The sequence below is a fragment of the Haliotis rufescens genome, unplaced genomic scaffold (genome assembly GCF_023055435.1).
Source record: "Haliotis rufescens isolate VD_foot unplaced genomic scaffold, xgHalRufe1.0.p SCAF_44, whole genome shotgun sequence".
Lineage (NCBI taxonomy): Eukaryota > Metazoa > Mollusca > Gastropoda > Lepetellida > Haliotidae > Haliotis > Haliotis rufescens.
In genome coordinates, this window is record NW_025964157.1 from 3,174,279 (window position 1) to 3,201,049 (window position 26,771).

General features: G+C 40.6%; 1 protein-coding gene across 6 annotated transcripts in view; it reads right to left on the reverse strand.

The window, feature by feature from the left end:
* LOC124136083 (protein FAM107B-like) overlaps nt 1–26,771 on the reverse strand; it is an 89,452-nt gene that overhangs the window by 51,244 nt on the left and 11,437 nt on the right. For 4 of the 6 annotated variants that reach the window (XM_046501868.2, XM_046501866.2, XM_046501872.2 and 1 more), the window contains exon 2: nt 25,229–25,288. In XM_046501868.2, coding sequence (XP_046357824.1) covers nt 25,229–25,288 — 60 coding nt within the window. Of the gene's footprint in view, nt 1–10,240; nt 11,806–25,228; nt 25,289–26,771 lie in introns of those variants that run through there. The other 2 variants (XM_046501869.2, XM_046501874.2) reach the window with 2 other exon arrangements.

A 26,771-nucleotide genomic window follows, 5' to 3' on the forward strand; every position in this document is an offset into this window, starting at 1 on the left:
AAAGATCAGACCACATCTTCATATTTGCTGTTCATGCCTGAAATCTTCTTCCTTGAACTCTGACAATTTACTCAGGCTGAAAAGTATTTGTGCGATGTATTTGTTAACTTTAAAGTCAACACCCTGACCATTGTGTTACTTTCTGTCGGAAATCTTCCATCTTTAGATTTATTGTTTCCATCGCATGCCACCATGTATGATTCATACCTTGAATCACTGTTTGTTTGTTTGTTTTTTAATGCCACGTCGGACACTCAGCAATATTCCAGCTGTTATGGGAGCCACAGTTAATAAAGTCTGGGCCAGACAATCCAGTGACTGATATTGTGAGCAACAAACCACGCCATAGGGGCACAATGACACATAATCAACAAAATCATCGAGCCTGACGACCCGATCCATTAAGTCGCCGCTTCGTAACGAGCACCAGACGTTTCTGGTGAGCAGTTCTAACCCCAGACATGTTGGACAGGGTTGATGAGATTATATTAGTTTGCTAGCATGTGCTTATTCAAAGCAAGATCAGGTTTGACTCCCATGTAAGTACAATGAATGCAGATGATTTGTGGTGACATACATATATACATCTCATTGGTTTATTAGCCCGTGAAGATCCGGGGTAGAATAGGTCTCCAGCAACCCATGCTTGCCGTAAAAGGCGAATATGCTTGTCGTAAAAGGCGACTAACGGGATCGGGTGGTCAGGCTCGCTGACTTGGTTGATGCATGTCATCGATCCCAATTGCGTGGATCGATGTTCATGATGTAAATCACTGGATTGTCTGGTCCAGACTCAATTATTTACAGACCGCCATCATGTAGCTGGAATATTGCTGAGTGCGGCGTAAAACAACAAAACAAATCATTGGCTTATTAGTATCATTGATAGAAGAAGCATTTTGGCACAATAATTTAAGGTTGATATGTTGATAGTGAAATGTCCCATCCATGACTACTATCTAGAGGAGACCTAAACACTTGGTACTGCTTGTTGCTATAGTGTAGCATCTCAGAGCCTTGTTGTTGCACATTCTACCAAGCCCCCTGGACAAAATATAACGACATATTATCACAATATCTGGACACCAGTCCCAATTGTATAATAATATGCACTGTAACCATGGCAACAATACAATATACCTATTCTATCAAATCCCTACAGTAACCGGATGATTATTAAATTACACAGCAGAAACAAATAGGTTCATACTTCATCAGATGGAGATGCGGCAACAAACAGCAGTGTTAGAAATTGGCACTAGTCCTGTAGTCCTTACCAAACTGCCCAATTCTAAAGGTATCCTAAGGACTAGTAGAAATTGGCCCATTTTAAGGGATTTGCTATATGTTATCATTATAAGGACTAGTGGACAAAAACTGTTAGTTTCTAACCCTGAAATAGTCTCTACTCCCTGTCTCAAAAAACATCAGGGCACGTCTCTATATGTATCTTAAAGCCAAGGCCACATCCAATAGTGTTCCTTGAGTGAGTGAGTGAGTGAGTGAGTGAGTGTTATTTTATGAAGTCTTTAGCAATATTTCAGCAGGCGAAACCATTAACGTGCTTCACACATTACCCAATCACAATTAAGCCTCTATTCTTGAACAGAATCTAAGATGGTCTCACTGCTAAGATCACTTTGTGGATCTGATCCCTGATCACTTCCTTTCATGTTTTATCAATGTTCATTCCCTAAATTTTACAAATGCTGTATTTGATTCAAAACTTGCCTTTTTAAACATCTTATCGTAGCAGTTTCGTTACTACTTCTATTTCAAGGTTGATTTAGGGAATTAGCCTCATATTAAGTCTGGCCATTTTGTTTTATAATCGTTACCACCCTGCAACTTAGCAACAAGCCAACAAACTGCCTCATGGGAAAAGATGTACATAAATACCCAGCCTTGTACAGTCACCAGTCCCTAAGTAGCAGACAGGCTGCATTTCAAACATTGATAATATCAAATCTATTTTCAACAATCAAGATATATAATCACATGCTATGGCCATATCTAATTGGTTACCATGGAAACAGACATGATGAGGACATGTTGTCAATATAAGTATCTTCAAATTTGGTTGCCATGATTACATCGTGATACTCAACAAACAACACGCTGCTGCTACCAATGACATAAGAACACACATATACAAACGTGGCTAGATTAGGAGTGAAATTACGCTCCAATTGGCAACACGGTGATACCTTAGCTAACGATGACACCTGCCCAGTCAACTACCTACCTGAAACGAGCAGGTGAACTCGCCACTCACCTGAAGGACTGATCGCTAGGCTATAACATGAGTTCAAGGTCTTATAACTGAAACAGATATTCTTCAGTTTCTGACTTCCATCCCACCATTCATAAGGCCTCAAACTCACAGCCACTCCAAAATCAGAATGAATTCACAGTGACATAAGCAGTGAAGTATATATAATCCAGGCGTCAATGTACAACCTTATGTATGTACGACACTACTCCGTGACCAATTTAGGGTCACACCTGAGCTACTTCTCTCACCTGTAATCAAGCATACCTACTGGTGAATGGGAATACCTTCAACAATACAATGCAGGAGGTCAAAGCTCTAGGCCACATTTCGAGTTGTTTGAGTATATAGATTTCAGGTAAAAGGCCCTATGAATAGTTTGCAAATGACAGTGCTTAGACCATGAGAGACATCTTGTCATAATTAAATTGCTGTAAGTCATTTTGAAACATCAAATATGCTTGATCGGATCAGACTGGTAATGACGGCAATAGTACCGTGACTACAGGAGGTATGTCAGAGGGCATCTTTCTATTTTTTTATGAAATATAAGTTTAATTAAAGTACTTCTATCAATTGAGCTCATCTTTCTGTTGTTAATTTCTCAACACAATTTTTTTTTTATTTGAAACGCCTGATGTATCTTGAGAGTGAGTGAGTGAGTGAGTGAGTGAGTGAGTGAGTGAGTGAGTGAGTGAGTGAGGAACTATAGTAATATGAAAGAGTTGGGTGGTTTATTTTGAGTAGTACATTTACAAAATAGAGAAGATTTTATATCATTCACTTTAAGCATTAAGGCCTGGCAATATACAGTAATTGCTTTCAATCAGCACACGGCATACAACCTCTTTAGAGGTTGAACAAAGCCATCTTGGGTGTTGGCTGTACATCATGGTGGCCAGCGATGCAGGAAGTTGTCTCAGTGCACTTACAGATAGCAGGAAAACTTGAGTGTGCTCAAGCGTGCGCTAAGACAGTCGAGTTACCATAGAATGATACCCACCACACCCTGTCATACAGGAATTATAATACACACCCTGGCGGCATGTTTATGTCAAGGATTTTCACAACTGACTAGATACCAAATGACAAATCAAAATATCATAGCTGTCAACAACATCATTGCCATCCTCGTCATTGTCATGATGATGATGATGATGATGATGATGATGATGATCATCATCATCATCATCATCATCATCTTGTTACCTAAGTGTTGAATATTAACCACAGCAGTCCGGGGTCCTTGCCGAACTCGAAAAAGGTGTATCACTATAATTGTAACACAATGGCTTCAGGTTCCTCTTAGTTCTTAACATTGGTTATGACAAGACATCAACATTAATAGAAAATTAACGGTATTTATTATCACTGCAGCTTTTTCAATATTACAGTTTCCATCACCAAACATCACTGCACAACATGTCAACTTGCATCACTATAATCAACACTAATATCCAACATGGAACATGTTTCAAGAGGGAGTGTCTTGTTGGTCGAGTTTATTTTTATTGCAAATAATAACCAGTGCCCCAGGAGTACTTTGATGGAGGCAGGTTTGAGATGAACGAGTTGCACCAACCCTACCTGTATAAGCCAGTGTCATGGGATGAAGAAACGTGTTTACATGTTCTGGGGTTCTACATCAAATGACATGCAACCACTCAAGACATGTAAACATGTCTCCCTCGTTTAAACCATGCCTTTATCAATCTGGTTTAGTTGGCTCATTTCCTTTTACTCATAGAAAAATTACAAGTTAAGTCATGGGATTGCATTAACTTATTCATCACCAATCTATTTTGAATTTATCAAGATTAAAAATTATCAACAAGGAATTAGAAAGTATTACACCATTCTACGTATTCCCTACTGCAATCTATAGCCAGGGGCCCACCCATCAGTTAGGCCTTCTCCAATCTCTAGCCTTCTCCAATCTCTAGCCAGGGGTCCACCCATCAGTATAGCCTTCTCCAATCTCTAGCCTTCTCCAATCTCTAGCCAGGGGTCCACCCATCAGTATAGCCTTCTCCAATCTCTAGCCTCCTCCAATCTCTAGCCAGGGGCCCACCCATCAGTAAGGCCTTCTCCAATCTCTAGCCTTCTCCAATCTCTAGGCAGGGGCCCACCCATCAGTATTGCCTTCTCCAATCTCTAGCCTTCTCCAATCTCTAGGCAGGGGCCCACCCATCAGTAAGGCCTTCTCCAATCTCTAGCCAGGGGCCCACCAATCAGTATTGCCTTCTCCAATTTCTAGGCAGGGGCCCACCCATCAGTATTGCCTTCTCCAATCTCTAGCCTTCTCCAATCTCTAGCCAGGGGCCCACCCATCAGTATAGCCTACTGCAATCTCTAGGCAGGGGCCCACCCATCAGTTAGGCCTACTGCAATCTCTAGGCAGGCGTCCACCCATCAGTAAGGCCTACTGCAATCTCTAGGCAGGGGCCCACCCATCAGTAAGGCCTACTGCAATCTCTAGCGGCCCACCCATCAGTTAGGCCTACTGCAATCTCTAGGCAGGGGCCCACCCATCAGTAAGGCCTACTACAATCTCTAGGCAGGGGCCCACCCATCAGTAAGGCCTACTGCAATCTCTAGGCAGGGGCCCACCCATCAGTAAGGCCTACTACAATCTCTAGCCAGGGGCCCACCCATCAGTAAGGCCTACTACAATCTCTAGGCAGGGGCCCACCCATCAGTAAGGCCTACTACAATCTCTAGCCAGGGGCCCACCCATCAGCTAGGCCTACTGCAATCTCTATTGCCTACTGAAATATCTAACCAGGGATCCACCCATAGTACTTAGTTTGTGTTTGCTTTCCTAGGTTCAGGAACAGAAACATTCTTCGACACCTTAGTGTTAAAGCTTAGACTAAGAGGACAAGGTCAAGCTGTGACCTGACACTGTCAACATTGTTTCTTGCATGTCATCTCTCCAACTATTATAGAAACTTACTGTCCATAGAACCCCACTTAGCCCTACAAACAAGTGGAGAACGAACTTGCCCTCTTCAGTACCAGATCAACCTCTCCAACATCCTCACCGCCACACTAACTCTGCCTCAAAGACTAGCACGTGATGTCAAATAAAGACCGCAAACCTTCGCCCCCACCTGTTACAGATTGTTCAGGGATATCCCTCACCGCCATTGTTACTGAACAAATTGAAAGGGTGTGCAGATAATTGGACAAATATTTCTGTAAATTCTTTCTGTTGCTACTCAAGATAGGGTGACCTCGCCTCGGACCTGTGTGAACAAAACTGGACACTGGCCGGCAGAGGAACATGGCTATTGAAAACCAGAAGTCCACATGGATCTGGGGTGTGGGCAGTTCAAACTACAAGATGATTCATATAGGCTGGTTATAATAAACCACACAATATGAATGTCTGGTCCACGGGTACACCTTTCATATGAGACTGATTACATGGTCTAGTGGATACAAAACCCCAATTTGTGAGTGAGTGAGTGAGAGTGAGTGAGTGAGTGAGTGAGTGAGTGAGTGAGTGAGTGAGTGAGTGAGTGAGTGAGTGAGTGAGTGAGTGAGTGAGTGAGTGAGTTGAGTTTAATACTGCTTTGATCAGTACTTAAATCTGTCATTTCAAAGTGTGTCAGACCCATGAAGATTCCGGGGTAGAATAGGTCTTCAGCATCCCATGCTTGCCGTAAAAGGTGACTATGCTTGTCGTAATAGGCGACTAACGGGATCGGGTGGTCAGGCTCGCTGGCTTGGTTGATGCAAGTCACCGATCCAAATTGCGTGGATTGATGCTCATGATATTTATCACTGGATTGTCTGGTCCAGACTCGATTATTTACAGACTGCCATCATATAGGTGGAATATTGCTGAGTGCGGCGTTAAACAACAAACCAACCAACCAATCAAAGTGTGTCCGCTTGAGAGGGAAGAAAACCCAAGCCGATGCAGCCTTTCATACGAATCTCCCTGTCCTGTATCATCAACAGAACTGTACAATTACAACGCTTCATCTCACCTCCATTCATACCCGTCTTGTTTTGTATCGATGCATGACCAACCGTACTCGCCATAATAAGTGTCATGGGCAAGTGGAACATTGACAAAGATGGGTGGTTATTAAAACCAATGTATCCTAGGCATTGTGTATTTAATATTTCCTGCTAATTAACTGTATAAAACTCAAAGGGAGAAGAAGATTGTCAAACAGATCGTAGGTGGATCAAATATTCATTTCCTGTGATTTCAGCTTAGCATGATGAAAGTACAACTAAATATGTTTAAAATACATGTCAAGTTTGATGGATTAGTTCTCCAGGGGCCTGTCACTCCGTCCTTCACTATGAAGTCACATCACTGCAGCTGCAGCTGACAGTGGAGACCGATGTATAGCCACTGCCAGGTGCTGGGTCACGCACTAACATCAAGTCTGGGAAATGAAAATATTTCTGAAACTATATTTTGAGAGTTAAATTGTTTTAAATATATAATGTAAAAATGAAAAGAATCCCAAAGAATCATTCACAGAAACTGCAGAAATCTTCACCAAATAGAGTTTACTTGTAAGAGTTACTAGACTTGCTTGGGATATGCAGACAGTTTGTCTCGGCTATACAGATATAGCCACACCTTATGGTCAGGTTAGGTTTGTTGTTTAACGCCGCACTCAGCAATATTCCACCTATTAATTGAAATGGTCTGTAAATAATCGAGTCTGGACCAGACAATCCAGTGATCGATATCATGAGCATCAATCCATGCAATTGGGATCGATGACATGCATCAACCACACCTTATGGAGATATGATTTACACAAGTTCCACCATTAGAAATTGGCACTAGTTCTATAGTCCTTGAAAAACTGCCCCATAGTTAAGGTATCACAAGGACTAGTAGACATAAAAACAAAGTACAAAATAGGGTCATCATGTTCAGTATTTCACAGTAACGTGAACACTTCTAGGAAAACTTTGTTCTCTTCCAGGTCTGTATGGCCGGACACTACACTGGATCAAGTAATAGTTAAAAAGTTAAATTCAATTTTATTTTGTATAAGTTTTGAAGATTTACCTGTTTATTGTTTGAATCCATAGGGATAATTATTTTTAATTTACTTTCTGATTGTGGCTTCTGGTTCCTGTGCCCGGTTGAGTGAGTGAGTGAGTTTGGTTTTACGCCGCTTTTAGCAATATTCCAGCAATATCACGGCGGGGTACACCAGAAATGGGCTTCAAACATTGTACCCATGTCTGGAATGGAACCCGGGTCTTCGGCGTGGCGAGCGAACGCTTTAACCACTAGGCTACCCGACCGCCCCTGTGCCCGGTTGAACCCAAAACCTAAAATTACAGAATTGTCGCCTGTAAAAATGTTAATCCTATGTTGAAGGTCGGGTTGATCAACCCTCAATGTATGTTAGTTAATGTTCCCGCACATAAATAGCAGATGACACAAACATATTTAGAGTTATTCCTCCTTGATCTAATCCATTCGGAAAATATTGCAAATATCTTGAGAATGGTGTCTTACAAGATTAATTCGAGATACAAAATGGCGGTTGGTATGTTGCAAATGTAAAGTCAACATTTTGGCAATTCAAGCGGGGAACAAGAAATGTACCTTACACGTTAGTGGGGTACACTAAAAATAAAAGAATGGGTCTCAGCCAATCAGAATTCCACGTTTATGCGTAAGGTAAGAGGTATACAGTGCAGCGGCATGTACTGGGGAAGGACAAGCGTGGGAGTCTGTCATTTGTCAAATACCAACACTACGTCCCTGTCAGGATGAGAGATCTTTTATGCACTGAGGATGCTTTTTGTCATTCCTCTTTTCTCTTTAACCCATTCATGTCAGTGTCCTGGCTACTTGAAGAAAATATATTTAAATATGTTCCTGATGCACGTTTGTTTACAAGTCACAGCTGAGAATACTTCTGGTTGTGGAGAAAAAACAACATTTTGTTTGAGTTTCACCAACTCATTAGCAATTAATCAACAATGAATTAACTTTCTTTGTGATAAATATTGACAGGATAATAAACAAGCAAATTTGTTTCTTTTCATGGGTTAAAAATACAGTAGGGGGGAACTGCTTGGTGTTCCGATATGATCACCATCAAAATCCCTAAGCAATCACTGCTTAGTGACCTTTATACTTGATCACCTTGTTTAAAAGTAAAGGGGTCCTGGGTCCTTAAGGATTGCTCAATGGTATTTGAATCTAGGAATCCTCTGAATTTCTAACGTTCAACATTATTACATGAACCCTAAGTTGCTTAATTGCAAACAGGAGCAAGGTGACCCTGTCGTCGTCGGTGCTGAAATTTGCTGTGTAAGTAACATAATAAACATGTATTCCTTCACGGTCGGCTTGTGGCTGGTGAGAGACTGGCACCAACGATGTGGGAATTGGAAACAGAAAAGCAGATCCTGGCAGTGGTAAGGGAGGCAACTCCGTATATCACATTACAGCACTTAAGTCCACTGGGCAAGTCAACCCCAGAGTAAATACAACTATGCATTTATGCTACATGACAGATCAACTATAGTAATAAGAAATAATCGGGTGGTACTTCTTTTGATTAGTTTTCGTACGTGCCAATTAACACATCAACAGAGGAGCCTTGTTCACAACGACAAACACGACCATGTTGATGATAGATCCAGTGTAGACAATGTTAAACAATCCTGAGACTAACACGCCATGCAGCCAAAAAAAACCTGACAACACAATAATCATTGTCTCTCATGAACAAATTCCAACCCATGTAAAGTGCAATTGGAAACACTATTAAAAAAACAATTATATGGTGAACATGACGTTTTCAAGGAGTGAGAAAAAAAAGAAGTTTACAAAGTCCAGGTAAATCTACACTTAATTAACATTTGTCAACAGAGCACCAGGTATAAGGTAGCAGTGTTTGAAGAATGTTACACCTTTTTTAGAGGATTTCAATCTGAAAATAGCAGCTAGTGCTGATACAGTCCCAGCTTGTCCATTCATCCCTGTGGCCGATCCATAGACTGTCAGATACCGTGCATTAACTTCTCCTAAGGCTTGGAATAATAACCACACAGAGTTTGCACACAGTCATGGCTCGCCGACTTTGTCACTTCTTTGGGTGACAAGGATTTCTAATTTCCAATTTGGAATTTTACGTAAAAACTTTGTCATCATTTATAAAAAAAATTCAATGTTGGTAGAATTTATCAGTTCGTTGGTTTCATTCATGTTATTAATTAAAAAAGTCAAACACCGTTGTGTTGACATTGAAGGGACCTACCAAAATACTTCGAGTTATCGGGGGTTCAACACAACCGAAAATGATAAATAAAGAAGGAATACACAGGGACCAAGCTTTCACTTGAGACAAACTTAAGTTTGACACACCAAAGATTGACGCAATGGTGTTTGACTCTATGTATTCACGTTAATACAAGCATTTACAAATTAATGTCGAAAATTAAAAGAAGGGAAAACCCCGACCAGGGTAGTCAGGGATCGGCATTTTAGAAAGTCAAATTCCATAAATAAAAAAATATAGTTAAAACCTACAGATTTTTTAAATGATCAAATTGTACCTGGTTAGTGAAATCGAGTTTGCAAGTTTACGTGAAGAAGTGAAATAACATGCATATGTCAACAGGTCTCATGCCATCATCTCCTCCTATACACAAATACCACACAAACGCACAGAGTTCCTTAAATTTCAGCACTGGGAATAGCAGTCAGGTCTGTTGTATTCCCAGCAGGACTTTGACAGTTAATTGACATAAACAAGGTATTTCTCCATGCCCCACAAGGAAAACCTTTCCCCCTGATATGGCCTTTCAGCCTACAAACATGTTGCCACCATGTTTTAACAAGGCTGCAAGACAACTTTAAAGAGACTCAAAAAAAATTCTCCAAACAAAAAGAGAAATATTTGTAACAAGTAAAAGATGACTCCAACTTCAAAGCCATGTGACATTAAACCACCCTCCTACCTTCGGCTTGTGTCGGACCTGAACGCAAGTTGTCCACTTTTTCGACATGTTGCAACGAATATTCATCCAGCTCTTCGTAACGAGCAAGTCGAAGCGGAGTGTGCAGTGTGCTGTCACAGATGATGAAGTCTCTCGTGAGACGGAACGGTCACAACAATGTCAAAGGTCAGGATGACAGGAAGCTGTGATATGTAAAAACCACACTGTTTCCTTACTTCTTACTGTTGTTTGTCCATTAATCTAAGGAAACAGACACTTCCACATGCATGCAGGAACACAAATATAATGTCCATGAACCACAATATTTAAATATTTCCTGTGAAACTAAATTTCAGTCAGCAGAAAAAGAAACTTCAACGGGTATGGGTGAAGACTTAAATGTGTCCAGTCCAGACATTTACTTCATAGCTTGGTATGTGAAAAACATCAAATGTCACCAAGTGTCACAACTTTGGTCCACCATTGAGCACCCAGTTGCTACACTGTATAACTTCTTGGTGCTGCTATACTGTATAACTTCTTGGTGCTGCTATACTGTATAACTTCTTGGTGCTGCTATACTGTATAACGTCTTGGTGCTGCTATACTGTATAACTTCTTGGTGCTGCTATACTGTATAACGTCTTGGTGCTGCTATACTGTATAACTTCTTGGTGCTGCTATACTGTATAACGTCTTGGTGCTGCTATACTGTATAACGTCTTGGTGCTGCTATACTGTATAACGTCTTGGTGCTGCTATACTGTGTAACTTCTTGGTGCTGCTATACTGTATAACTTCTTGGTGCTGCTATACTGTATAACGTCTTGGTGCTGCTATACTGTATAACGTCTTGGTGCTGCTATACTGTATAACTTCTTGGTGCTGCTATACTGTATAACGTCTTGGTGCTGCTATACTGTATAACTTCTTGGTGCTGCTATACTGTATAACGTCTTGGTGCTGCTATACTGTATAACGTCTTGGTGCTGCTATACTGTATAACTTCTTGGTGCTGCTATACTGTATAACTTCTTGGTGCTGCTATACTGTATAACTTCTTGGTGCTGCTATACTGTATAACTTCTTGGTGCTGCTATACTGTATAACGTCTTGGTGCTGCTATACTGTATAACTTCTTGGTGCTGCTATACTGTATAACGTCTTGGTGCTGCTATACTGTAACTCTGACGAGGACCATCTGAAGTCTGTGAGGAACAATGGGGGGTTGAGTTGTACCACTTGTCAACAGGAGCACCACTCTGGTTAATCCTTGACATGCGGTCACCACGGGAGTGACAACATCCAGTCAATGCAGGTGACAATATTCCCCCGAATTGTCACCCAAAACGCACAATCCAACACAAACACATCTTTATGGTGTCAAATATTGCCGATCAATGCGTACCAGTTTCGGTATTGACAACAATTTTCACAACAAATCCAAGGATGAGAAAAATTCCAGATTTGAAGATCGAGATATGAATGTCCTTTACACTTATGATCCACCAAGAAATAAAAACAGATTATTAAATCACACAGAGATGCATGAGGTTAGCACCGAGTAGGCAAGATATTCTTGTGAGTTGCCCCCGAGATGCCACAGCTCCATGTACGTCCAAGACCTGTTGCTCTCTGACTGGCTTGGGTGTGGAGCAGGAGAGGTGTGATGGTCGTCGAGGCTGTTGCGTCAATTGGGTACGCAGCGTCGGTGTTTGTCAGGCTAATGTTGTCACAGGGATGGAGGGCTCGGGAATGTTGATCCTCATCTGTCATGTCAATCATTACCAACACAGGTACAAATTCCCCCCCCCCCCCCCCCCCCCCAAACAGACAGGTGCCCTGTGAGTTGTGGCTTGATTGACCACATCACATGACAAACATCACTGTCACGGTGATGCTGCCAGATTGGCTGTATCAACACGCTGCAGCAGCTGAGATGACCAGTAAGTGCCAATATTCATAATTATGTGTACATACAACTTGTGAATGAAATGGCTTGAATCTCTTTTGATAGAATGTCTATTGTGGACCATGAACTTTCAGTTTCATCAGAGGAACATTCTATCATTGTGTGCTCGCATTGTTATTAGGTAACTGATTCTCTGCTTTCTATATAATACGGAACAGGACAGCATTTAAGTACACAGTGACCATTGACAAATAAGACATTCAACTTATGAATGAAATATTACTGTTACCATAGCCAGAATGTATAAGAAAAATATTTAGCCCCCTTTGGATAATTTATCTCAGTGTTCTGGGTTTGCAACTTTGTAGTTTTCGAGTGCCATAGGAACTTATGAGTAAAAAAATAATTTAAGTGTCGTAACAGAACACTTAGAATTTATTTTTTTTAAATACTTTGTGGTGCTGTGTATTACATGTATTATATGATGTAGGTATTTGTCCACTTTCACATAAGTAACCTGGACATTGAAATTGATAAAGAAATTTAATTAACAGTATTTCAATTAAAATTGAAGAGTTTTGTTCTTGTTTGAAGATGTTGTTGGCATATTCAGGCCTCAAAGTTGCGACTAAAATGGTCTCCAATGCAACCTAAATTTCAATTTGTCCACTGTCCAAAATTCAGAGGTAGCCAAATGACTACCTTGAAAAATATCTTGTAGCGACTTAATTCTATTTCTATTTCTATATGTAGACACAAAAATAAACATGTCTGCTACGAATTGTAATCGCAAATAATTCATCCTAAAGTCAACAATGAACCAAATTGCCAAAATATTAATGTAATTAGTATTTTATTTCAGTTAATAGTTTCTTGGATAAGCAAAGATATACGTATATAATCTAGTAACATAAATTGTTCAAGTCACAAATAACAAAACTCAAGTACAGTTTCTACTAATATACAATTCCAAGACAAGTGCTATGATTTTTACATATAATAGTTATTTGATAAAAGATAATTTCAAATGCTTTTGGCTACCTACAATATTGGCTTGACGTCTTGATTTTACCACTCAGGCTATCTGGGAAAAAAATACTTGTAGCCATGTGGCTACTTGGTAAAAAATTAAACTTTGAGGCCTGATACTGACATCCAAAAAGACACACCTGAACACCATGATTTCCTGGGACACATAAAAAACCCATTTCTATCAAAATCATTCAATATTGACAGAATTAATTCTCACTGTGCCTTGATCAGCAGTAACCATGGAAACAGGAAGGTCATACGCAGTGACATGAATATCAGTCTTACAAATAAAAAGTGAATGAAACATTATTCTGATACTATAAAATATATATAAAAACTGATTAAAAATTACCTATTTTCACAAGTTCCTGAAACGCATTTTTATTTAACACGTTGAAATGTTGCTATTGGAACACTTCCAACTAAATAATCTGGGGAACATGCTTTTAATTCAACTCGTAGTTCCGTATTTTTCAAGACGGAAATTGGCAACACTGTGCAGAATGTATCAGGGTGTGAAGTTTTCGGGAGAATCCTACAAGCGTAGAAAACTAAAAAAGGTATCTCTGTGTTCGTCATGCTCACGAATCCTCACAGTGTTGTTGGGTAGGTGTCACAATGCAGATAATGTTGACAGTGTACTGCGCAGAGTTTGCGCTGCATTTGTCTTAATAGAATGAGACCACTGTGATGTCAGCACACTCATGATGCACGTCACGGAAAGACAGCTCAATTGCCGAAGCATTGTGTGGAATAATAATAGCACCACAAACAATTTACACCCGACTTTCACCATGTTCACTCCCCTAACAGTTGCTTGTACATGTGGCATGTGTCTTGGTGAGACGGGAAAAGATTCTACAATATTCTGTATAGAATAAAGTATACATGGTATAATGTTATTTGTTTTGTTACTTTTGTGCTGTCTTGCATGATCTGTTGATCAATGTTGGAAATTACGCATGGATTTTTGTTGTGAGCATGTCACAATGACAATGAGTATACAACCCAAGCTGCCTGTTTGGCACTTGAGGGTTAACAGTCACATAACTATCTCATCCTAACAGGGACCCAGTGAGTGAGTGAGTGAGTGAGTGGGTGGGTGGGTGGGTGGGTGAGTGAGTGAGTGAGTGAGTGAGTGAGTATGGTTTCACCCTGCTTTTAGCATGTTTAGCAATATACAAGCAATATCACAGCAGAGGACAACAGAAATGGGCTTCACACATTGTACCCATGTGGTGAATCCAACCGGATCTTCAGCATGACGAGCGAACGCTTTAACCACTAGGCTACCCAACCGCCCCACATAGGAACGAACACTTAACTTTCAACTAGTTGACCAAAAGAATTTCACTCTCATTAACCACTGAACCAGGTGCTACAGATTCCCGATATGCTGATTAACAAACTGTCACCTCATATATCCAACATTAAATTGAAGGTTGATAAAATCTGATAAAAAAACTAGGAGAAACAGATAATTCCTAATCCTTCCGATGGAGTTACATTGTTACTGGTGACTGATTGAACACCACATGTTCGCAGTGTGAGTACAGGTTTTAGGGTGAATTCAGCAATATTCCAGCAATATCGCAGCAGGAGACACCAGAATTGGGCTTCACATATTGAACCCATGTGGGAAATTGAACCCAAGCCTTTGGCATGATGAGCGAACGCTTCAACCACAAGGCTAACCCACCTCCTCCAATGTTCAAAGAAACAACAACAACCATTCGGATTCAAAGTTATTGTCATTGCAGTTGATTCTGAGCCAGGAATTCACTGGCCATTCTGAATGTGCAATTTTGGTAAAGCAAGCCTTTGCAACTATAGGTCAAAATTATAGAGAAATCATAAATAAAAAATAACATGGTTTAAGCAGGAGAAATCACTTGAATGTGTGGATTCCGGAAGTTATCAACAAGCACTGACTATTACATAACATCCACAGGATTTGTAACATCCAGATTTCATTGTCCTATTGTCTTCACTTTTCCCTTACTTTGAAGTAGGTTCTGCAACATTTCTAACATCAAGAGGATTGTACGTGGATTTCATAATGAGGTTTCGAAAGTGTACGCACTCAGCAACTTTTGCCACGAGTCCATTTTTTAAGCCCCAATGTCGTAAAAGAAATTCTGGTCTAGAAAGCACATCTTGTGACATGTGACCATGTTATGGCTAAAATCCACTGTAAATGATACCAAGACATGTCTGAGCTAGCAGGAAACAAACACCATTTGGGCAAATGGTGCATAGGAATCCATTCTGCTTGCCTTAAAAATTGAAGCTGGTTGTTACAAATTAATTTATAAGCACGGTTGGATTAAATGGGAAAGTAAATAATTTCATGCTTTTGATCAAATTGTCAAGACAAGGCTCAGAGCCAAAACAAAACAATCAGAAAACTGAAATCACAGCTCCGGTATGTTTATCACATTATAAGTAAATTTACTATCTATTCAACAAGACAATATTACCTTAATCTTCCACACATGAACTCCGTTATACGCAAACATTATTTCCCCACTCCACCACAACACCTGTGTAATACCTGGCCTCAAACTTCAGCGGGTTGATCTATGTCTGTTTAAGCATGGTGCTATCAATGTCTATCTCCAGTTTAATCTGAAGGCCTATGCCAGTAGAACACATGGTGTAGTATACAATACTAAATGAGCCATTGCCAAGCCGGTGAACACGTTATCTGGACTACCCATGCAGGTAAGTAATCAGGGCCACGGACAGCACCTGCTCATTAACCTCTGGCCCTGTTATTATAGAGGTTAAGTCATAACAAATACAATATCAAGCAGTAATGACAGGAAAGCATATTCAGCTGATAAACTAGGTTCAAATACCCGTTTATTGTGTTCTAAATTCCATCAAAATATGTCATAATTTCTGTGAACGGTCAACCCACCAAATACCCATTGTATCTGTTACCCTTACTGAGTAACCAGTTTAAATTTTCCACCCAAACATGCAAAATGCTTAAAATGTGAAAAGGTTCTCTTATCATGCTTATAGTGGCCATGAAGATCCAGGGTAGAATAGGTCTTCAGTAACCAATGCTTGCCGTAAAAGGCGAGCATGCTTGTCGTAAGAGGCGACTAACGGGATAGGGTGGTCAGGCTCGCTGACTTGGTTGATGCATGTTGTCGTATCCCAATTGCGTGGATCAATGCTCATGTTGTCAATCACTGGATTGTCTGGTCCAGACTCGATTACTTACAGACCGCTGTGATATTGCTGGAGTATTGCTGATAAACAAACAAACAAATCTCTGGGATATTTGGGAGTGCCTACAATATTACCTTGTTTCTGACTAGTGGCCAGGTCCAATCTGTGTTGTGAGGTCACACTAAAGTGAGTAAGTTGGGATTAATGCTGCTTTGATCAGTATTTCAGTTATGTGTTGGCGTGATGCTGGAGGAAAGCCTAACACGATGCAGGTCTAAAATGTTAACCCCAGGTATGGTGCTGACAAACCAAGGATCATAATCACATGATAATCAGGGCCAACCCTTGATCATCATAAGGATCCTGGCAGGCCAAAGGGGTGCAACTCTACCAACTCAATTTCCACAAGAGATTGAGCCTTAGTTACACACAGAACACTATGGGTGATCATTATTACAGTATTGTGATGACTCAAGCTTGTTCAAGGCACAATGGATACATACTAATACATACCTGGAATCAAAGATCATAATGCAAAATTCCTCATTTCATTCCCACATTTACACACTGAAAATCATTCCTTAATTTGGGAACAAAATGTTTCTATAGTCAAACAAATCCTAAAAAGACCGAGACACTTACCTCAACTTCTTAAAGCAATGTTGTGACTAATTGATAATGCTGATCAATAAACAGTTGTCTGACAGACAGCATCCCAGAGGTGACTGTGTTAACCTGGTCACAGAGTGCTGTATGACCTTCAGATTGTTACGGAATTATATGCTCGTGGTTGTGACTTGAGATAAATAAAATGTCTTGTTACCATGGAAACATACAAATAAGTGATAATGTACCTGGTATATCCATTTTGCACAATTATCGTAACATGAAAGTAATGAATAAAGGCGACATGGTGTCTCACTTCTAACCATGGGGTCCCTGAATTCCCTGCCATATAGAGAATGGCATCCATTACAAGTAGGTATTATGTATTATTACAGAAACAAGGTAGTCTCAAATAAAGTATGTCACCTTGTCTTATTTGTGGACAAAAGATTACATCAATATCTAATACCTCATAAAAAAACAAAATGTTTCACTTTCATACAGGAACAACCAGGATGTTATGAAACTTATAAAACTGACATGTACATAATATATCCTGTATGGACAGCATATTTAATCAGTAGCTCAATACTTCAGACTAGTACTAGATGTGAGAATTGATCTCGATGACGAGACTGTCTTTTAATTGCTGGTCTGATGATGGCTATTGATGTATTAATAGTCAAGACCAGACATTAGAGCATCCCCCGAGTGGCAGGGCACAGGATGGGGGGATACAGGGGGGGTACAGTGGGGGTGAGATGATTCTTGTATCCCCATGCTCTGGGGAAGACAGGGCACCTTTGATGGGCAGCCAAGTCATAAATCAAACGAAACACAAAGAGACCAAATCTCTACGATTACAAAAACTGTTTTTATTTTTACTCATTCAACGGTATAGCTTGGTATAAAGACACTTTTATGTTACCGGGACAACATAAACCAAGACAGATGGTCACCATGGTGACACAAGCCAAGAAAGAAGATTTTTTGCTATATTTTTTTCCAGTTAACCAAGCATCATGGAGGGAGCGTTGGCATTATAGGGATAACCAGGGAATCTTGTACTACCAAATTCAAACCCAGAACTGCACATGGATGGCTGAACACACTAACCACTCACCTACTGAACAACAGCTGTAATATAGCGGGGTGCTCACTGTGACTATGTAATGTGCTACTAGCCCACACGCTGCCTGGCACGAGGCACCCTGAGATCAAGGTTATAGTGTTTATGCAACAGGTTTTTCTCCTAGAAATCATATTACTCTTGTTGGCTAAGTGACAAGTCACATTCTTCACCTTGCCTATAATTTTTTAGATTCGTTCATCATCTACATTGAGAAGCAGACCAAGCCATTTCAGATCCTGCACTTTTCACCATGTTACAAATGGACTTCTTATGTCAGATATGTCAAGACAAGTTTTCAATTATCGAAATCTTTAATTCTTTTGCATGAAGTCAAAACTATTTAACATTAAACTATATCAAACATGACAGCATAAGATTTTAACACTTTTCTGAAATTCCATAACTAAAGACTCAAAGTATTTACACCATTAAACAAAACCAAAAGAGAAAGTTAATCTCAAACAAAATGCAGCCGAACCTCGTTTATGTCGAACTCATGGGGACCTGGAAGAAAAGTTTGAGTTTTCCCGGGGTTCAAGACAACCAACAAAGTGAATATTTCTGTTGTGCAGAGTTATTTGGAAAGGATCCTACCTTAGATGTAATTGCAATAAACACAGCAAGTTCAATCATTTGTGTGTATAGTGAGTTGACAGTTTGGCAAGATTAGAAGCGTGGAGGTTGTTTTTGATTTTGAACTGTTTGATAATCAGGGGAATCTGAGGCTCAGTTTGGATAGATGGGACTCGCACATCAGTTCGAGGTAACCGGGAACTCGACACATCCAGATCGACAGATCCGAGTATTAATGATGATATATATAGAAGGAATCCACAGGGACCGGAGGGCGAGACGTGGAATTCGACACATCCAAGTTTGACCCGAGTGACTGTATTTTATGTTGTATGAGGTTGCCACAATCGTGTCTTGTTTTCTCGACAATTAACTACATGGATTTGTCCCAAGGTTGCCAATGAATCAGCATCCATACATTATAAATCTGTTTATCTCCTCTACAAGTACAGCCATTGATGTGAAACACAGGCGAGTGTCTCATTAGCCATCATGATCATTAAAGTAAAACACTCTGAAAGAAAACTGGCCTTTTTATTCAGAGATTTCTAAATTGTCTAAAAAACATTTGCCATTTTCTTTTTTCTTGCAACCCGGTGAGCAACTGTCCAAAATGCAAAAACAGGAAAAACACATCCCCTAAAACCATGACAACATTATAAAGCATGATGGATGGGTAAGATAAGAAAGCAGCAAATGATCCCCAGACTGAAATAAAGGGAGGAAACACACTGACAAGATCAGGAATCAGCAACATCAAATTGGTGCCATTATCATCCTTGTAAAACTTGGGAGTTAATTTTTTATCCGTTTCTTTTAACTCATCAGAGAAAACAGCCCTTTTTCTACAGATTATGTGACATCTAAGTTCTGCAACCTGAACCCCAGCGATGTGAATAATCTGGGTGCCTCCCAGTTCTGGAGACCAAAGATTGGGGCTACAGGAAGCTGCCTGCCTGGTGCAACCTGGGTAACCTCTCTTCAGATGTACTGTACTGACAGCAGAAATCTTGAAACCATTGTGGATCTTAAGTTTTTTATAGCCAGTTTTGTTATTAACGAAATAGTTTCTGTGTTAAAAAAATATACTCATGTTTGCTTTGTGCATATCATTCATTAAGGATAGAAATATATATATGATGGTCACTGTACCAGTACAACAGAAGCTAATACTATAATAGGTTTAATGTTTCTTATGAGTGAGCGAGTTAGACTTAATGAAGCTTTGAACACTATTTTCTTTACAAAAAGAACCCAAACAAACCTGCCCAGTTGATATCTCCAATCAATTCAAAATGCGATAAGGTTACCAAGAATACAACAATGATGACGTTGTTAGAAAAAGCATTCCAGAATTCCCACAGACAATGGATAATTTTCACTGAATATTGTCAAAACCATCTGTTGAATTCTCAGTCGGTCCAGTGATACTGGAAAATATTCTATTTGAGCTTTATGACTAAGAAGCCTCAAGGGAGGGTGAGAGTGTGAGAACACGGAACAGTATTTGAGATGTATCACAGAACAACAGAATAATGTGGGAGGAAGGCAAAATGCTGGTCTGTCATACAGACTCTGAAACAAATATATCCATTACAGCCCATGCCCAAAGTCTGCAATGTTTGGCAAGTCTAGATTACTGCAGTGTCTGAAAATGAAGTAAGTCTCTGGGCTCCTATTTATCATATTTTGTAACTATAATTTAAAGTTTGGTGAAACCCAAAAACTTATGGTGCCGACAGGCCAAGGATCATATTCAGACCAAATATGGTATCGAACCAAGGATCCACCATGGAAAACTCAAGGTGTCTCCTAGAATCTGTTTAGATCCCTCTTACCAGGGAGAGGTTATTACAAGGAAAACATCCAAACTATCAGACAAATATCAGACCTGTACAGCTGATGGGAAGAGCAATCAGGTCATCTGTAAACACAGCCATCCTAAAACACAGTGCCATGTGTTAACTATCACAGGGAATCCCAACTAAAATACACAACAAGAGCCTTGAGTGCAAGGACACAATATGATCCCTAGTATCCTATTCAAGAAAATGAGAACTGATTGATGACATCGGGTGACAAGGCTGACTGCATGTATGGCATGGATCAGATCTCAAGATATCAGTCACGTTGTTCAACGTTTGTTGGTTGGTTTGTTTGTTGTTTAACGTTGCACTCAGCAATATTCCAGCTATATGACGGCGGTCTGTAAATAATCGAGTCTGGACCAGACAATCCAGTGATTAATATCATGAGCATCGATCCACGCAATTGGGATAAATGACATGCATCAACCAAGTCAGCGAGCCTGACCACCCGATCCTGTTAGTCGCCTTTTATGACAAGCATAGTCACCTTTTACGGCAAGCATGGGTTGCTGAAGACCTATTCTACCCTGGAATCTTCACGGGTCGTTGTTCAATGAATTACTTGCTGGCCACAAGAGTTGGAATTTTGTTCACTGTAGCATAAACCAATATTCACTTACTCATTTAATTTTCAAGCACCTCACAAGCAACATGATACTCCGTGGTCCTGCTGCTTTAGACACCTTTGATGCTTCGTGGCTGAACTCAACACCTAGTATCTGAATAGCCTAACATGGGACATTAACCTTGTCTCCACACCTGGAAACTTTGTCATGTGAGTGCCATTGTTCCCCACCCTACCTGCAATTGGCCATCCCATTGTCCTACAGGTATGAGGGCAGGTAACACAGGACAGGTGAGGTACCCACTTGAAGTATGCTCCTCCCTTCACTTGGGTAAACATTACAATGAGCTGAAACATTATCGCAACTGACAAAGCACACTCTCTCCCTCCATGGTTGCTGGCAAAATCTTATTGTGTCTTGTCATGACACGGAGAACACTGAATGAAGGAATATCACAGGAAGCTGAGGGAAGGTGAAATGGGGTCTTAAATTTGCTTTCAAAATTGTTACACTTATATTTATAAAAAATTCAAAAATAGCGTAACAGTAGAAATGTCCTCTTGAAAATCACATTCGTGAAACCGGTTGAGTAAATTCTACAGGTCATTGTTTGACTTTTGTATATATATGAATTACGTCCCACCGTCCGTGAAGGTTTCATTCCACCAAGGAAGGATGAACTACAACATGTACAAAGTCGACATGTCCAGTGGACAGACCTATTGTTCTGGGAAAGAGTCATACATATTTCCATGATGTCTTTTTGTTACAAAACCTAAACTATCCTAATTCAAGTTCAAAGTAATAGACAACAGAGAAAGATATGCATGAACAGTTTGATTCCATAACATTTGGAACTGGCAACTTTTGACAAGGACAGGTGTGATTTTCAACATGTCCAAGTAGCCAGTGGATAGGGGAAATTTATTTCAAATCTGCAACCTTCAGATACTTTTCTGCAGTTGAACAAAGAAAACCCACTCTGACGGAGCATCCTAACTCTGAGGTGACCAGTCCTCGTTTTATCCCCTTAATAAAAAGCACTTGACACTGTACCACCTTTGGTGTTTTTTGGCATGATGTGGCCGGGGATCAAACCACCGATCTTCTGCTCTCCAGGCAGACGCTCCCTCCACTAGACCACAGAGGTGGCCAGGAGATGGAACCACTGACCTTCCTCTCTCCAGGCAGACACTCCCTCCACTAGACCACAGAGTTGGCCAGGAGATGGTACCATTGACCTTCCTCTCTCTAGGCAGACGCTCCCTCCACTAGACCACAGAGGTGGCCAGGAGATGGAACCACTGACCTTCCTCTCACCAGGCAGACACTCCCTCCACTAGACCACAGAGTTGGCCAGGAGATGGTACCATTGACCTTCCTCTCTCTAGGCAGACGCTCCCTCCACTAGACCACAGAGGTGGCCAGGAAATGGAACCATTGACCTTCTGCTCTCTAGGCAGACGCTCCCTCCACTAGACCACAGAGGTGGCCAGGAGATGGTACCATTGACCTTCCTCTCTCTAGGCAGACGCTCCCTCCACTAGACCACAGAGGTGGCCAGGAGATGGAACCGCTGACCTTCCTTGCTCCAGGCAGACACTCCCTCCACTAGACCACAGAGGTGGCCAGGAGAAGGAACCACCGACCTTCCTCTCTCCAGGCAGACACTCCCTCCACTAGACCACAGAGTTGGCCTGGAGATGGAACCACTGACCTTCTGCTCTCCAGGCAGACACTCCATCCACTAGACCACAGAGTTGGCCAGGAGATGGAACCACTGACCTTCTGCTCTCCAGGCAGACACTCCCTCCACTAGACCACAGAGGTGGCCAGGAGATGGAACCACTGACTTTCCAGAGCAAATGATGGTCAATATTTCAATATTCAGGCTAGGTTAGCGACACAGGAGATGAAGACTGTGACGTCACATCCACAATGAAGCCTTGGTGACATACAGGTCCAGGGTATGTATCACAACAGAGTGGAGAAAATCTGGGCAATAAAGGATGAGGAAGCGAAGGACTTCAGGTGGATACCTCAGCCCTCTATCATGACAGCACATCATGTCACTTCCTCCAATGCGAACATGCTTGACATAAGAGGCGACTCTGCTTGTTGTTAGAGGCGACTATGTTAGTCGTAAGAGGCGACTAGCAGGATAGGATGGTCAGACTCGCTGACTTGGTTGATGCATGACATCGATCCCAATTGCACAGATCAATGCTCATGATCACTGGATTGTCTGGTCAAGACACGATTAGTTACAGACTGCAATCATATTGATGGAATATTGCTGAATGTGGCGTTAAACAAAAAAAATAAAAATAAACAAAACAAAACAAAACTTCCTCCAATTATAAGATCATATCTCAGTCTTCCAACATATTCAAGATGTAACTGTGGACTAAAACCTCCAATAATTTCCTTATTAACAATCAAGAATATATTTCAGTTGTACAGCTCCTTCAATATAGAAACCGAGGAAACACCACCGTCGTAAGCTTGGCCATGTCAAACAGCCACAGTTAAATCCAGTGTAGCAGACGCAACATGAATCAATTGATTCTGTTTTATTACAATGATAGAGCTAAATTCCATATGCCCAGTACAAACAGTTAGACACACCCATGGAGCTATAATCTGTGTACTCTGAGTAATTAAACCACCAATCACACCCTGGGGCATTTCACTGCACTGAGCATAAACACAAGCTGTGAATCGCGGTTAGGATGTCATGTATCGAGTACTGATTCTATCCATGATGATCTACCATGTAAACAAACTGTAGATTTCAATTCTGCTGTCTTAAAACATTAGAATATAGGATTCATGTATTGCTGACATGGCAAGAATGATGCATTGTGTCATATTTTACTCAATTATTTCTTTATACAGGACTGCAGTGGAGTGTGAGCCAATCTCATTAAAATCAGACCTTAGTTCTCGCTACCGCTAAACAAAGATCTGAAGACATCCCATTAGGGGTCACGTCAGAACGACCTTCCATCCGACCAATCAGTGCGTTGCTTACCAGATTATGAAAGTGATAGTCGGAATGTGATTTCTAATCATGCAATCTCGAAAACTTTAACACGATAATTACGGGTTTAACGACTGAATCCTTACAATCTAGACCATCTATTAGCCATTCCAGAACGTTTGTTTGTTCAGGTTTAAAATTTGTAATGGAGAATTTGTCAAAATATGTTTCGAAGCGTAGTCACCAATTTGAAATTTGTGCCGTAAAGCACGAGAAAGCTGCCTTCTGATTGGTCATTCCATTGGTTGGTCAAAGTTCGCGAAAGGTCGGTCTGACGTGACCCGTAATGGGATGTCCTCAGATCTTTGTTTAGCGGTAGCGAGAACTAAGATCTGATTTTAATGAGATTGAGTGTGAGCTGACGTCAGAAAAGAACATAATTGTTGATTAAATGAATGGACAAGGCCTTGTGATGTCATTCCCACATTGAAAATTAACCACGCCAGTAACATTGTTATGTTTTAAGCAACAATGTTGTACCAGACACAATGTCATCACAGCAACGTCATAACAGTAACAATGTCATAACAGCAACAATGTCATCACAGCAACACTATTATGCCAGCAACAATGTCATCACAGCAACATAACAGCAACAATGTCATGAAAGCACTATGACCATGACATCAACACTGTCATACCAGCAACAATGTCATGTTGGCAACAGTGCTGTACCAGCAACAATGTCATGACAGCAACATTGTCATGTTGGCAACAATGCCATACCAGCAACAATGTCATGACGGCAACATTGTGATGTCAGCAACACGGCCAACATGTCAGAACCCTCTGTGACACATAACACACCAACAAAGAAATAAGCTACATTCTCGTCACACTCACCCTGCTATACCACACAATAACTGTCACAGTGTTTCATTATCCTGTCCCTGCAGGTAATAAAGCGGGGAGATGATTCATGCTTCAGACAACACCATAAACTAGGAAACTACAGGATATCATCCAAGCACAGTTGACCTTTTTTGGTTTTGACTTGTCACTGTACATGGGCAAAATACACATTATCATGAAAATAGTATATACACAAAACAAAACAAAAGGGAATTAAGGGGAAATGAACAAAAAAAACTTACATTTAAATCATTAGACATGTCCGACGGTGGAACAATTTTCCCAATCTTTCTCTCCTCATGCTGCAAAACAAAACATGCTGAGTAAGCAAAATAAATAAAGCATGCAAGTCAATAATCATGATCATGATGATAATCAGCATGATCAGCGAAACAAAGTAGCAACTTACACAACATATGGAGGGCAAGGTTGACAGGCCATGTGTGACAGTGTATACAAGCAAAAGGAAACATTAGGGTTGACTGGTTGAATATAGGTATCAGAGATAATATCAGCGTTAAACTCTCCACAGAGTATTCAATATGATTCATATCACAATGCATTGGAGGTAAATCTATGTATCCCAATACACTGTTTGTCAATATATCCTTCCATATTTGTCTGGAAGGGAGCCATCTTAGAGGCTTGTCTTTTGGTTCAGTGTCACTGACCAATGAGACTGGTAATTGGCGTACCGTGTCTGATTGGTTAAAAAGGGAACTACAGTCTATTATTCAACATCCATGGACTAAAGTCAACATGTACATGAACCCTTTCATTCATTCTGGAAGATGATATACTGTTATATCATCTTAACATGCTGATATATAGAGGCTATTATATGAGTGTTCTTGTCATACTATGTTTACGACACGAGTGTCTTAATTTTGGTATTTCCCCATCTTCCCGAGGCAAGAGAGTTAACTGACTTTAAAAGTCCAGTTTCCACCCTTGCCGAAATAGGCTGGAATTCCTGGGCTCGATCGTAGTGCCACCAGTGGCTATTACGAGTAATGCCCTTTCTATGCCTCTCCTATTGACCAATCAGAGTCAACCTCTCGTATCACTTGCATTTGCTTCAAACAAAACGGTGGCGCCCAGTCAAGACGATCTGATCGATAATCAAGATCTATATTGTGATCAAACGAGTCTTACATCACGAAGTGCATCAAATCACGTGAGCACCTTGATTAAAAACATGAAAAGATATAGAAAATATCTGTTGACAACGAGTTAGCGGTGCACATGCTTTGCAAATCCTGCAGTCGACCGAAATCTGCATGACACTTTACGAACTGGATTTCGATTTTGGTGCGCAATTTTGATTGGACTATGCATAGACTCGTTAGTGCAGCCAAAATTTAACTCCATAATACCAGCCTAGTTCGGCAAGGGTGGAAACTGGACTTTTATAGTCAGTTAACTCACTTGCCTCGGGAAGATGGTATTTCCCAAGCGAGGGTAAGGGAAATACGGGAATTTAGGCCCAAGTGTCGTGAACATAGTATGATATGATCACTTGTATAATGTTCTACTTATTCAATAACCGATGAAGATGTCGACACACACAGACGAATTTTAGTGGTGAGTGAGTGAGTGAGTGAGTGAGTGAGTGAGTGAATCATGGGAAAACAGTATACTTATAGATTCAGATAGGCTTTCCCAACAAAATTCGTCAGCAGAGCCAGGACTCTGGATTAACAAGGTCCAGACTATGGAGGTTTCACTGTAGTTAAAAATCAACCCTTATATTTTTGCTTTCCTGCTTTACCTCCTGTGTCTTGG